General features: G+C 40.1%; 1 protein-coding gene across 2 annotated transcripts in view; it reads right to left on the bottom strand.

The window, feature by feature from the left end:
• Positions 1-14093, bottom strand: part of HTT (huntingtin) — a 78848-nt gene extending 64755 nt beyond the window's left edge. For both annotated transcript variants that reach the window (XM_054064541.1, XM_054064542.1), the window contains exons 1-7: positions 13801-14093; positions 7729-7812; positions 7187-7307; positions 3819-3878; positions 1888-1967; positions 1315-1453; positions 946-1087 (exon numbers count right to left, since the gene is read on the bottom strand). In XM_054064541.1, the coding sequence (XP_053920516.1) occupies positions 946-1087; positions 1315-1453; positions 1888-1967; positions 3819-3878; positions 7187-7307; positions 7729-7812; positions 13801-13901 (727 nt within the window). In that variant the 5' untranslated portion in view covers positions 13902-14093. The remainder of the gene's footprint in view (positions 1-945; positions 1088-1314; positions 1454-1887; positions 1968-3818; positions 3879-7186; positions 7308-7728; positions 7813-13800) is intronic.
• Between the last annotated feature and the right edge of the window lie 1467 nt (positions 14094-15560).

Genomic DNA, 15560 nt, shown 5'->3' with positions numbered 1-15560 from the left:
ATATAATTATGTAAGAAAACAGAACGTTTCACGCAGAGAAGAACAAAATCAGAATCAATTCATGGAGTTCCTATCAGTGTTTCTGCCGGATTTCAGTACTGTTGACAGGACATAATAAAACATATCCTCTGAGGCAGGAAAGAACAGTGTGTGCACAGAGGTACACCACTTCAAAATCACACAGTGAGGAAGTCACTACGTGGCATTTGAATTCTTCACTTGTTCTTGAAAACAGCAAGGTTAACAAGATAATGCTTTACATATCTGTTGGTCTTCCTTACCTCTCCTTTTGCAATATAGTCTACATAGAAAAGAATCCCCAGTAACAAACCTGAGGCAAAAGTTTTGCCTACAATCCAGAAAGGTATCTCATCATGAGTTGCAAAACACTCCAAAGACCATGCAGACTTCCCACATGAAGAAATATGGAAGCAATCCCTGACAAAGTTGTGTGCTTTTAAATAAAAGCATTCCAGTTCTGGTCTAAGTTAGGTTTTCAATAAAGAATCTACTACCTCTAAAAATGGTTACAGGGTATCTGTTCACTACCCAAAACACAGCAGTCGTATCCTCCACCTTAGATCTGCTGCACTAACAACAGAGCTACTGAAAAATGGAATCTTCACAGACTCCTGAGCAAGTTCTTCCAGAATCCCAAGACTTCCTCATTTTCTAACAGGCCACTCCCTAGTTTTGGCTGGTTTTTTTCAACATTACTGAATTATCTTTGCCGCACGCACAGAGATATATCAAGATCTTGAGTCTTGAGTCAGTGACTTCATCTAATTCAATACAAAACAGAGAAAGCATTAGCAATGTAACTGGTAGTCTAAGTATCCTTGCTTTGCCTGAAAGCCTCTCACATTTGAAAAGTATCTTACATGGAAAAAAAAATTCGTGTTACTTATACCCAAAGCAAATTTATTGCCCCCTCCCCAGTCTTACCTAAAAGTACGTTCAACAACCAGGCATAAAAGTATTGCGTTCTTCGCGAGTGTTGACAGATGCTTACTGCTGATCCTGCAGCCGTTCGACGGATAGTAGGGGAACTGGATTTAAGATTAGCTATGAAAGCCTTCAATAAAACCTACAACCAAAGATATTTTACATAATTTTTTTATGAGAAAGAAGACATATGTGAATTAAGAAGTCAGCAAATGTATTTTTCATTGATTCAAAATCTTACTGAAAGCACAAGTAAGGGCAACTTTTGCCTTAGGTAAAACTACTTTCTGTAACAGCCAATTGATAATGCCGAGAAGTTACTGTGCTTTGAGATATAATAGGAAGCACTGGTAGGGTAAAGAAAGATACCTTAATCTCATTGTCGTTTGCAAAATTGCCAAACGCTGCCATGATTTTTGGTATCGCCGCAGCTAGCGTCTCTTGTACCGATTCTTCAGGTCTCTTACTTATTCGTGTTAAACAGGGCAAAAGGTTCACTAAGTATGGCCTAAGCATAGCAAAGGAGAAAAACTAATTTGAGATCAGTACCCATCTTAACATTTTTTATTCACACCCCAATTCTGTGGTATTGCTGTATTACAAAAATATTGACCCATTAGCTACATAAAATATAGGGGCAAAGAAAGACAATCTTCAGTATACAATTTGCAACCATTAACTGAAGAGAAGAATATACCTAAAATAAATATAAATCATCGTCTTCACAAGTCTCCCCCCTGCCTTCCTTCAGAGTCACAGAGAACCGAAACTCTGCTGAAAGAAAAGCAGCTGACCAAACACAGCTACTTCAGAGAGTAGAATGTGATACAAAGTCTCATAACCTCCCAATCATATATTTAAAACTTGAGAAGAGTAATATTTTGTTAACAGTTATATTTTCTTAAATGTTCTTCGGAAAGTTCATTACTAGGATGTGTTTACCTGCATTTTTGAGGTCGAACTAGATGAGCAAGCTCAGCAAATCTCCAGAGTGCAGCACGCAGACTTCTGGAAGCACCATTCTAGACAAAGTACACATTTGTTACATCTCATCAAGCAAAACTATTTCCTAAAATACCTATAATACACAATAGCATATAGGTTTAAGCCATTTTACATAAACAGATAAAAACCATAAGGTGCCTGGAAGCCATTAATTTCCTTTAGTCAAAAGGAAGTCAAGTAAGCTCCATGACTGCCTTCATTTTTCTAGCTAGTATAAGGAATTCTCTGAGTGACCCAAAACGAGTTGTGAGGAACACTAAGAAAGAGAAGGAAATGTCTGAGATCTCCATTCTGCTGAAATCAGCTTAAAATACCACAGAGAAAGTCATCAGCCAACAAAGAAACACTGATTATATGAGACTGAAAAACACTGCAATACTTGCAGAGATATAAATGCAACACAAAATTGACAGCAGTGGAGGATGCAAATAAATAATCTTCAGATGCTGAGTGTAGCAAAAACAAAAAAACCCTAAAATCACATATTGATGCATATCCCTTCATAATGACTTGCATCCTGAAGTTTAGTACCTGTGTGTCTATACCGACACCTTCAGTTGCACATCTGACTGAAGTCAGAATTCCTTTAGATCCAGTGCCTATGGATATAGTAAACCTCCTCAGTATTGCTAAAAGTACAGAAAACTATGGAAGTCAATAGATGTCTAGGAGAAATTGTGTACCTAATGTAGTCAGAACCTAAGCAAAATGCTTCTCAAATCAAGTCCCTCTGAAGGTACAGCTGATATGTTTGAAAACTCTCATTTCTTTCTTATTTTCTTTAGCTGGGATATCAAAGGCTCATGGTCTTGTTAGCATGACAAATGGCAAAAAAAACCCAACACTTACTTCTGAATAACAAATTGTACATCTTCCAGGTTCAGAGCCAAACAACAGATTCTGGCATGGCTCCTAAAGTGATCCAACTGATGCACAAACAAAATTCAGTCATCTGGGTGCTTCCAATAAGCCTGCTACCTATTTCTTGCCTCCGTCATGAATCAGAGAGCAGCTATTCAAGGAGCACATGTCACCTGAACAACAAAATATTTCCTACAAAATATTTCCTGGAAAAGCTATCCACATTGCTTTTGTTATTTATTCTATTTTCTAGAGTTCTGTCATTCCCAAACAAATATAACAAAAGGAAACAGCCTTATTGTCCCACAAATAGCACCTATATTCTCTGTATACAATCCTTGCTCTATGTTTATAGGTGCAAGAGACAATTTCAGCGATACTGTCCTGAAAACAGTATGTTTCCTTCATAGTCACACTTAAAAAAAGGCTATTACTAAAATTCTTCTGGTAGACATAATTAAATTATAACTTTTGGTCCAAAGAGAGATGCTTCAGTATTTTAACTTGTGCTGCTCACAAAAGCGGCGAGTACATATCACACATTCGCAAAACAAAGCAGTTAAAACTTGTATCAAGTCACTTCAGGTCTTGGTCAAATGATTCCTCCAAGAAGTTATGTCAAATTAAGAATGTCACTGTCCTTTACCTACTTTTCACCACCTTTTTGCTTGAAGTTATTTTTCCAGCACAGTCAGCTGAGCAAATATCATGAACATGCCTTATTCATTCTGGTGCAGAGTCACTAAGGTTAACTCAGACTGCTGTTCACACCAAATGCTCACACATTTTCTGCCAGATAAGCTTTCAGGAGTGGTTAAATCTAAACAATGGGGCCAACAGTGAAGAACTGGGTAGAACATATTGAGCAGTCATATAAACTTCTGAAGTGAAGCTTTGACTTTGATCTGAAAAGACATGAACTATTTATTTACACTAATGCCACGCTGCAATATGCTAACGCACTTACTAAAAATCACATTTCAAAAGGACATGAAAGAAAAACTCACCTTTTTAATTTCTTTATATAGTTCCAATTGCAACCTAGGAAGATTGGAATCCATCAAAGCCTGCAATAAAATGCATTGAGAACGTACTGTATCAGAGGGGAGGCCACTTCATAGAACTAATGTTACACTTGCAACAAAACAGCTCCAAAAAAAGGCACAGAACTGCCCCTATATTGGATGTATAACCAAGAAAGTGATAAATACTGAAGTGAGACACCTTTTACACGAGCACAAACCAGCAACGTGGACAAATTCCACAAACAGTTATTTGCAGTCAACATTGACTGCTTTACCCATCCTACCTAAAAAAGGCCATATGGGATCAGACTACAAGCAGAGCCAACATAACGTGCTTTCTGGCAATTGCCAGGAATAGAAAGTCATGAGTCAAATATAAAACCACAAAAATAGTATTCAAAAGCAGCGAGAAGTATTCTCTGCTATACATCCCCACCATCAAGTAGCTTCCTATGATTTCTTAAACTGAAGATGTATTTGAACCATTACCTCTAAAAGCCCTTGAAAAACCCTTCTTTTGTGAATTAGCCTATTTTCTGCATCTATTTATCACAAGGTGTTCTGGACACCAGTAGTATTGCACCCCAGGATCTAATCAAGCACAGTGCAAGAGAGCACACACTATAGTTTGAACTGTCAGTTCTTTTCCTCCTTCCGCCTTTAAAATGGAAGAGAAGAAAATATATTAAAATAGTTTTGCCATAAATAATCGCCTCCTACCGAATATTCTGTATACATATGATCACCCTTTCTCTTCCATTTTTTTCCTAGTACTATTTTTATAGTACTATTTATGAGTATTTCCACTACCACTTCCTCAGAGAAAGAGAGCTTCATAAAATGTGCAAGTGTCTACATTATTGATTTATATAGTGCTATAATGTTTAGTATTTCATTCTTTATTCCTTGCCCAATAATTGAATAATTTCTAGTTTTCTATCTGCCTCCTCAACCACCAACCATTAAGCCCACAAGGTTACTCTTACATGGCATACACTGATGTAGAGATCACAACTGCCTAAGAATGGTCAGCGAAGTGTCTGGATCCTCCAGAGCATGATTATCCTAGCCTAGAATTGTATGCCTCAAAACTTCATTCCCCCAACTTATACTAGTCATTACAGTAAAATCATATTATCTTCCCCAGAAAAGTCTTAACTGGCTTGTATCTCTATATTGTCATAGGCACCCAAACTATTAACCGCAGGTGATTATATGACAGGAGGAAGGGATTAATCTCATTTATTCACAAAACTTAATTTTTAAGGGAAGTTCACTTCCCTTATATATAAGGATATCAAGCAAGACAAAAAGGCACCAGTTACTATTTTGGCTTCAAGGTTAAGTTCTCCGTACAATACACTAAATGGAGCAACTTGTTTTACTAGTGTATAGCTATATTTTCAGAAGGCTAGAAACTAAAAAGTCATTCAAATCAGAAAAAAATATAAGCACAGTCAACTCTAAATTGCTAAAAATAATAAATCCAAATTACTGAGACAAACTGTGCACTAATCTTTGTGAACATTCCAACCAGCATCATTAGCACAGAGAATACCACAACATCATATGTCAGCTTCAGAAACAAGACAGCTGCAGCAACCTGCAGAAAACTGGAAACTCCCAGCTTGGTATTTTTAATTTTAAATGAAGGTATCACCAAAGCAATCTAAACTTTGAGCCATTTGTAATGTCTGTGAGGTTCTGACAGGTGAGTGTAGTGATACTTAAAGATGACCTACAGAGTATGCATTTACACTTACTTGCTGTATCAGTTTACAGCCTTGTCCACACAGAAGAGCTAGCATTTTAACTATACTAATGGACATAAACTCCAGATGGACATGCAGTTACAGCAGTAATGCTTACGTCTATATTCTTATCTTTAGAGAGAAAATATAAAGCATATTTCTAGCAACAGAATTAAGTCTCTAAAATGCCTGACGTACTGAAAAAGCCAAACATTGACCAATATGCAGGTTTAGGGACCCAATGCTTCTGATCCACTCATCACAAGCACCCATGCATGACCAAAAATAAAACTGCACATCTTTCTGTCTCTGCTTTTATACATGAGACAGCACCTGCCTCAAGACTAAGATGCTTCCACACAGGATAAAGATATGGAAACAGAATACAAATCATATAACCAGCTTTGACAACAGTCAGATATATTCATGTGGTTGGAATATCAAAACTATGACTATTTCATAGCTGTAACCAACTCGGCAAGCTTAACAACTGGCAGAAGACTCCACCATGTAAAATCACTTTAATCTTTACAACAAAACAAACTCCCTACAAAGACTTGGAAAAAAATTCAAATTCAGTTCTAGTGAGAGATGTCTCTGCACATGACAGGGGCGTTGGAACTGGATGATCTTTAAGACCCCTTCCAGCCCAAACCATTCTATGATGCTATGAAAAGTATTGTTTGCATATTTCTAAAGTACTTAAACTTTGCATCAACTACATTAATTATGCGGGTACATTACATTAACTCAAAGGTCAAGTATTTCAGAAAACGGAGGGAGAGGGAGAAAAAGGAAGAAAGGGCAGGTGAAGGTAAACCTTTCCTGGAAGTAGAACCTCTGGAAGTATTGCTGTGAGCTGTATTTTAAGATACTTCAAATTAAAATTTAGACCTTGCCTGACCTCATGTGAACGCTCACCTACTGTTCGCCAACAAGCCCTTCATTCTGGATCGGGATCATTCTAGTATAATAATAATTATATTCTTATATAAATATTATTATTTATATATTATAAATAATATTATAATTAATGATAATTTTATATACTATTAATAATAATCATTATTATAATAAACCACCTCCAGAACGCCATATTTTCCTAATTATTGCCTAAAAGCTCCTCCTCCAACTCTCAGCAAATCACACTACCTGAATTACAGCATGGCTGGAATGAAGAGCCACTACATCTTTCAGTCAGCTTTGTAATGATATTTTTTACACTCCCTCATGTTCAGTGTCTTTATGCTTCCAGAACATGAACAGAGTATTCTTCCTATCCAACAAGATTGTTTTAGAAAAGCCTACATTCTTGTTTTGGTTAAACTGAAGAGAACAAAGTTAATGAACTAATTAAGAAGAGCAGATATTAGAATAATGAACAACAGAAGATAAATCAAATATCTCCATCTGGACATAAAAAGCCCTCTTAAAAGCACATACAGAATTCAGTATAGACACTTAAACTTAACTTCTTACATTACAAAATATTATCAACAATAAGAAAAGCAACTGCAGTTGCTACCTAAGTGTGAATTCATACAGGACACTGCAGGTTAAGCTGTAAAATCTGGCAGTACTGTATATAAAAACCCTTACTTTAATAACTTTGTTAAGGCATTCATCAGCAACCATTCGGACATCAGATTCTGCATCTTCACTGCAAAGCAGGAAGAGTTCCATAGCGATCCCCAGCAGTTTCTGAAATTCTGGAGAATTTCTAAATAAACAAACATTAGAAAATTACAATGTGCACTACGAAAATGAACACCACTGCTATTTTTGAGGGCACTCCAGAACCCAACTACACATATTCGATACACAGTTATACAAGAGGAGAAGGTATCTAGTGGATTAAAGTAATTTATCAGGAATTGAGAGATCATTTCCCTGATCTTTCCTACATAATCTGGCAAGGTATTTGAGCTCCCTACCTCCGTTTCTCTATCTGAGGTACAAGGATAATGCTTAAACAAAATTACTTCTTAGATTTTGAGCTGGAAAAATAATAGAATTGTGCCGTTTCAGTTTTAAACAGAAGCTGAGCATTTAAAATCAGCAATTATTGGGAAGCCTCCAAATAACCAACACTCCAAAGTAGCTATTCACATTACTGGAATAAATTAAAGACATTGTCTTACCTTAAAGACTGAGCAACTATGTTTTCACATATCGTTAGGCAATGATTCACTCGATCTTTCTTGGTAGTTGAAAGTTCTTTCTTTCTAAAAGAACAACAAAACAATAGAGTCTGAGATGAGACTTCAGAAGTGAGCAGTGACAATTTAAAACTCTAGCTAGAGTAGCGTCTAATGATTATACAGACTTCTTCTGTTTAGCAAGTTCCTGAAACTTAAGAGTTCTATTATATCAACCATTTTGTATCTGATTTGGAAAGGATGCCAAGGCATCCTGCCAATGGTTCTGTAATTATAAAAATATCAAAGTTCTAGGCACAGTCTATGCTCATCAAGAGTAACGTCCCTACAGTAACACTCGCTATCATCCAGGAAAGGCCAAGCTTAGTCAACTTGCCTCAAATTGGTGAAAACAAAGAATAAAATGCACAGAATCAAAGAATGCATCTCTAAAGAGATGCAGAGCATGACACAAAAAGTTTATACCTCTCAAAATTTGTTTAGCATTCACTTCAACATGATATAAGCTCCTATAACCCTTTACAGCTGAGTCTAGAACTGCAGTTTCTTCACTACCCCACCCTCAACAAAGGAATTGAAAAAAAACAGAGTGAAAGACATTCACATCTATGACTATGAGATTTTATTTCATTGTATACGGTGTCCCCTGGTCTTAACTTCACTGACACAGAATCACTTCCAGGAAAGAAAATATCACCTCTAAATAATTAACCAGCAGCAATACTGAAGCCAAAATGCACACCCAAAGGTAACTCTCCTGCGTACTTCTACATCCACTCACAGAGAGTCTTCCCTTTTGTTTTCCAAGTGAAAACTGATCTGTATTTTTAGAGTTTAACTTTCTGTCTTAAATAAAAGAAGCAAAACCATCAAATAGCAAAATAGCATTTCTGAACTGGAAGCTGGAGAACTATGTGAACAGTCTTCAGTTACATTAATAGAGTTAACACATTAAGGACCAACAGCAAACAGCCAATAAGCACATTAAATTAAGCTAACTCAAAATACATTGTTAGACAGAAGTTTTGAAGAATGAAGTTGCAATATTTAAGAGCTTTAGCTCAAGTAATAGTACACTTTTTTAAAAAAAGTCATTCTTTGCAAGTACTCTCATCCTTTTCCTTCCATCAGCTTGGAAGTGGGAGTTGAAAAGTGTTTGCTCCCAAGATTTCAATTTAACTCTCAAGGATTCTCTCGTCGCATTTCAGAAACACTTTCCCTTTCTGAAAGTTAAAGGAATAGTTCTGAACAAAACCATTCTTTCATTACAATTTGGCAGTACGTTGTTAAGGTAAGCTTCATCATTCCTCAAAGAGGATCTCTTCTTTGGCTTGTGTTCTTAAGCAAATGGCAGAATTTTGATCAAGATACACAATGTCTTTTCCTCTATCTTGAAAAAGCACCACAGTGTCTTTCACAGCACTTTCAAATCACCTGTAATGTCCAACTTATTTTGCAACTTAAGCACCATTGGCATAAAGATGCACCTGAGAAAAAGAATAAATCTTTTCAACTTTTATGATAAATCTATCAAGCACTGCTCTCATCTCCCATGAGCAGCATTTTCAGTATGTATTCAACCCAACAACAGAGCAGGCACATCTGAACTTGCTGACAAGCTCACTACTTCAGGCACAAAACACGTTAAAGACACTGTTGAACAAGACTGCTCTCAGAATAAAGTTCTTTATACACATACTACAGTCCCGAGCAAGGCAGGCAGCAGTGTTCAATACTACTCACACTAGTACCGATAGATCTCTTTAGCAGATTTCTGTAAACAGAGCTCATCTAATACTGGGTCTACCACCACAGTGAAATTACCTTAAAAATTTTAGAAGACCTGACTAGAGAAAATTTAATGTGAAAACTTAGAAGGAACAAGGTAACAAGTTACCGTTTAAACTGAAATAACAATTGGTCTGCACATCTAGTTTCTATCAGTTACTATCCAAACGGAAAGAAGAACAGGCATTTAACAGTTTGCTGTCCTCAGTATTTCATCAGGCATTTGGTTATTTAACTTTCAATAATCAGCCTTTGAAGGAATGAAAGAAAAGGGGGAAGACAAACTCTTAATGTACGTCATGTGGACACGCATTTCCTGTGCCTACAGAAGGAAAAGGACAATGGAATAGTATCCAGAGACAGAACACTTGAGGTTTCCTTTAAAGAAAACAAACCAAAACCATCAAAACATACAAACAAAAAAACCAAAACAAATCAACAAGAGAAATAAAGAAAAAAAGCTCTATTCAGGAGTATTATAAAGTCTGCTGACCAGCAGACCTGGGGGACAACAGCAGCATTACATATTTCCTAGAAGAAAGACCACGTGGAAAGCCATTTCAGTTTGATGAATAACAGAAGGCGGGAGATATCAGAAGTAGCAGTTACCTACAGGAGAGCTTCATCTCGCAGGCAGTGGAGTTTAAACTGCATGCTTCTACAGACGATCTCTAGCCAAGAAGATTAACAATATAAGAGAACTAGCAGGACCATATAATTTTACACTCTGAGTCCTGACGAGCTAGCTTCAAAGAGATGCTGCTCACTAATCATAATATTTATCAGGCCTTGGAATTAAGGAAAAGTAAAAAGAGTACAGAAGCTCTAAAGCTGAACCAGCATTAAGAAAAACGACCAACACAAATGGCTTGACATTATTAATCTTGAGAACACCAATGGGAAACTCAATAATAATAAAAAGAAATAGGTGTGGATCAAGAAATAAACTAAGCCAAAATGTGGTGGCCGCCTCACACAATGTCTAGTAACACAGATAATGAAGAGTCAAGTGGACTAGAAAAGGTCTACAACACAACCTAGAAACAGTAACTCAAAAAAAAAACCATCTAGGAACCACTACTAACAAGCAGGGCAGTAGGTATTATCCACGCAGTCCACGTGCTCTTCAGTTAAGCAAAAAAAATCATGATATCTCTACAAATAGTACTGATGAAACCAATCTACAATCACAGCTTCAGCCAAACACAAAAAAACCCCAGAAAAATTCCTAAGTACAGAAAAATGTGTATTGCTAGAAAGCACTTGGGCTCCTCCAGCACCTTTTGCTGTAAAGGTAAACTTAAGTTTTTGTAGAAGGGGAAAAAAAAAGGCAAGATATAAGAGGTGAGCCCAGAAACGGATGTCTGGTCATAATGCACAACAGAAGCATAACACATTATTATTGCTGATTAAAATACCTCAAAACAGAAAAAGATCTTAAATTCTTAAGAGCTTGAATTCAATTAATATTTTATTTAAAAAAAGGAAAACCCAGGATATCAGTTTTATCAGTTCAGAAGTCACTGTCTTACAATAAAGTGAAGAAAAACTTCAAAACATGTAGTGCAAGCAATTAAGTCTTCGCTACCTCAACCTCTGTGATCTTAAAACATTTCACAGCAGAAGACAGACAGTCCTCAGGAGGACTTATTCACTAACCAGATGGAAAAATGCTCAACTTCTACCAAAAATACTTAGAAGGCCATTTTTGCCTGCTCCAATAGGGAAAACATATTTTCCTAATTATTATTTTTAATCGTGTAGAGGCATTGTTTTGTTGTAGATTAAGACAGATCATTTTAGGAGAAAAAAGTAAAGTAGAGGCAGGCAGTTAAGTTTTACTTTTATCGTAACAAAAAAAGTCCAACAGAAAAAAAGTCTAACACCACCTGTAGCAATGAGATTACTCTCTACCTTGAGGAACGATAGCTTCTTGCTTGTCTAATTTAGGTAAGAGGACAACTGTTATCTAATGGACAATGTCAAATAGATATCTAATGAAACAGTTAAAGACCAAACCAGTACCATTTATGCTATGGCATTCAAAAATGAATTTTTCTTTCACTACTGCATCCTTTTACAACAGTACACAGAACCATAGGAAGCTACCACACAGAAGCACAAAACAATTAAGTACTGTTTGTACACAACCACAATGAAAATGAACACCTCTCTCCAACACAAGGAAAACACTGAGAAATTTTTCCTTTTCAGTCCACTACAAAGAAAGAAAAAAACTAAATATGCAGACAGTATTGTGAACTACACTCAGGACGTCACCTGGTACTTCATTAGAAGTTCAGGAAACTTCAGCAAAGACTGCCACAATATTCTTTCACGGGCTTTCATGAGGCTTAGTGCTGCTACGGAATTTGTACAGCTCTTAAGGCCTGCAATACCATTAGCTTCTGAAAACATACAGCCTATTTTTAAACACAAAGCAAAGTCAACAAGGACAACTACAACCCCAATGCTTTAATGTTTTGAATAGAGTATGCATAAATTCAGGCACCCAAACCAAATCACTAGCACAAAAAATGTGCATAACAGAGCAATTAGTCCTTGCAGACCAGTAAGGCATCTAAAAAGAAGTAGCTCATGAACAAGAATAGTTTTTTCATCTGTTACGCCCTAAAAGTGTGAAAATACATTAAGATTGTTTAAGACAGCAGTCTCCAAACACTATCAACCATGATAATTCAGTTGGCATCCATATCAGAACGTACTTGTGGGAGCAGGTGGCCAAGAGCTCTGCTCCGCTGCTCAGTATGCTCTGCCAAAGCACTATGAAACTGCCAATTTAGAAAGCTGGTCCTCAGCCTTTCTGCTCCTCCAGTCTCCCCAACAGCTGGAGAAAATGCAATAGTGTGACTCATGTATTTATCCCCTAAACACATTAGTGTCCTTTCACCTGCTCAATGAAAGAAATTTTTAGAGGATGAAAATGCAATGAGCAGAACTCTGGTACTGAACAGTCCCTTGCTCTTATCCTCCAGTAATGCCTCCCAACTGGGAAACCTGAATAGCACATGGATGGAATACATTTGTCCCTAGTGTTAAAGAAAGCAACAGGGTATCAGAAATATTTAAACTAATTCCTCTTAGGTGTTTGTACAGCAAACGTCAGCACAAGACTTAAAAAGAAATTTCTTATGAGCAATTACCTACATAACCCTTCCTCAATCCCAGAGATGTACCAGAGCTCAGACTTTAAGTTTGTGAGGCTCTGTGCTTTAAATTATACTTACAGGGGTTACGCCTTCTTTCTAGCAGTGTATTAGAAAATAAGGTTTTCCTTCCTAAAACCAGCCTGTAACAGCTACACAGCATTCCTATTTCTCCCATTCATTACCCATACTGCTGGACTTCCACGTTTACCCAGAAAGATACTCCAATAAACTCAAATAACGAGCATATGACACCGTCAGACACCTCGGCAGGAGCCGCCCGTGCCGGGACAGGAAACTCCCCGGGAACGACTACCCGGGCTGTAGCGGCTCCGGTGCGACCGGGGCAAGAGGGGCACCCCCCTCGGGGCTGGGGCGGCTATCTCCCCCTTCTCCCAGGGCAGGAGGGGCTCCCCCCAAATCCTGGGGCCCAGCAGGGCTCCCCCCACTCCAGGGGGCAAGAAGGGCTCCCTTGCCTTCTCCCCAGGGCTTTTCTCCCCCTTCCAGTTCTGGAATCCTCAGCATAAGGACATGGAGCTGTTGGAACACGTCCGGAGGAGGCTACAAAGATGATCGGAGGGCTGGAGCACCTTCCATACGAGGACAGGCTGAGAGAGTTGGGGTTGTTCAGCCTGGAGAAGAGAAGACTCCGAGGAGACCTTATAGCGACCTTTCAGTACCTGAAGGGGCTACAAAAAAAGCTGGAGAGGGACTGTTCACAAAGGTTTGTAGTAATAGGACCATGGCAATGACCATAAACTGGAGAGGGGCAGGTTTAGACTAGACATAAGGAAGAATTTCTTCACTATGAGGGTGGTGAGGCACTGGCACAGGTTGCCCAGGGAAGCTGTGGCTGCCCCATCCCTGGAGGTGCTCAAGGCCACGTTGGATGGAGCCTTGGGCAGCCTGATCTGGTGGGAAGTGTCCCCGCCCACGGCAGGGGGCTTGGAACTAGATGATCTTTAAGGTCCCTTCTAAACCAAACTGTTCTATGATTCTTCCCCCCTTTCTCTCACTCTCTCCCTCTTTCTCCCCCTCTCTCCTCCTCCGGACGCGGCCGAGGCGCTGTGGTAGCCGAGGCGGGCCCGGTTTCACTTACGGTCTCTGGAGTGGCTCCTCGGGGATGGCGGCCGGGCCCTGCTGCTGCTGGAAGGACCGCAGCGACTCGAAAGCCTTCATAAGCTTCTCCATCGTGGCCATGTCCGCGCCGGCGGCACCAACCTCGAACTCTTCCTCTCACAGGCTCCTCACGAGCCCGACTCTCCTCGTCCTCTCCCTCCTCCACCCGCCGGACTCACTCCTCGCCGCTCGCCCGGCGCCGGCCGCGCTGCCCGTCACTGCCGCAGCTGCGGGGGCAGAGCCCGCAAGGGCCCCACCGCCATCTTGGATCAGTCCCGGCAACCCCCGCGCCACCGCCCCGCCCACCCCTGGGCGAGGGCCCGCCCCTCGGCAGAATGCCCCACCTGCCTCCGGGTGAGGCCCCGCCCCTCCACGAGAGGTTCCCTCCACCCGTCAACAAGGCCCCTCCCATTACTGGGAAGGTCCCGCCCCTATGCTGGATGCCCCGCCCACCTTAGTGCCCCAGTCCCGCCCTGGTGTCACGCGCACCGCTCCCTACGTAGAGACAGGCGGTGGCACGCGGGCGAGGCGAGGGGCGGGGCCGCGCGGGGAGCGAAGAGGCCCTCATCCAATCAGAAAGAAGATCTCGCCCCTTCCCGCACGGCTCAGGCGGGCGCGCTGGGTCCTAGAGCCAGGTCCTAGAGGCGGCGAGGGGCTGAGCCGGGACCGGGGAGAACGGCCGGATGAGGAGATGCCACTCGCTCACTCGTGGCTCGGTGCGTGGCAGCGCTCCTCTGGCCCCGGGAGGCTGATAGAACCGGGAACTGTGCAAGTGGTACCCAAGCTCCCTCTGTAAGCTACCCGCAACCCCATCACTCCCGAGGCTCCCTGTGCCCGCACCTCGAGGGCTTCCCAGCAAACCCACACCGCACCCAGGCGCCTGCCGAAGATGCTCCCAGCGTTTCGGCCTGATTTTAGGCTGTAAGTAGAAAAATAAGAAACACAGGAACAGGACACCACCCAGCCTTTCCCAGCTCCTCGTGTGAGGCTGGAGTTGCTGTACCAAAGGGTAGTTTTTGCACTTCAAAAGCACGGACGCAGGGTACAAGAGAGACAGTACACAGTATTTAAATAATTGGTTCTATTAAGCACCTAATTAAAAAAAAAAAAAAAAAAATCAATGCTTGCGATCTCTCCCACTACCACCATCGACTTTAATGTATCTAGTTCCTGATACAGGTTTTACTAGCAGCTGATAAAAAGTGGTAATTCAACTTGTGTCTCAAAAGCACAAAATAGCCGTTCTGCATTTGCGTGGCTGGAACCTCCTGGAACTTTTAAGAAAAGAAATTCCAAGTAATGACTTAATACATGACTGTTATTGCGAGCAGGGATAGACAAAAGAAACAAAGCTCCTGTCTTTGGATAGTCAGGCCAACGTAAGTCACTGCTCTGCCAGTTAACTTTGTTAACGTGCTAACTAAAGACAAACCACTCAAAACATTCCTCTGAAAGTAAACCTATCTACAGTACCAAAAGCAATTCCATTTAGCACAAAGCCCCTGTTTCATTATGAACATGTAACAAAATGTGAGCTTTTAAGGTAAAAAAAATATCATCCCCGATTATATTATAATAAAGCTTGCAGAGAGCTTCCTCTGGAACATATGGACCATCATTAATTTTTTATTTAGCAAATGATACATGAAAAAAGATGACAGCATAGCTAGAATGCTGCATGCACTGTGATAATTGCATGTGTCTCTCCACGCTTTGAAAGACACTTCAGCACGGTAAAAA

Source organism: Cuculus canorus, chromosome 4 (assembly GCF_017976375.1).
Source record: "Cuculus canorus isolate bCucCan1 chromosome 4, bCucCan1.pri, whole genome shotgun sequence".
Classification (NCBI taxonomy): Eukaryota; Metazoa; Chordata; class Aves; order Cuculiformes; family Cuculidae; genus Cuculus; species Cuculus canorus.
Note: the sequence above shows the minus strand (reverse complement) of the source record. Positions and strands in the feature narration are given on the sequence as shown.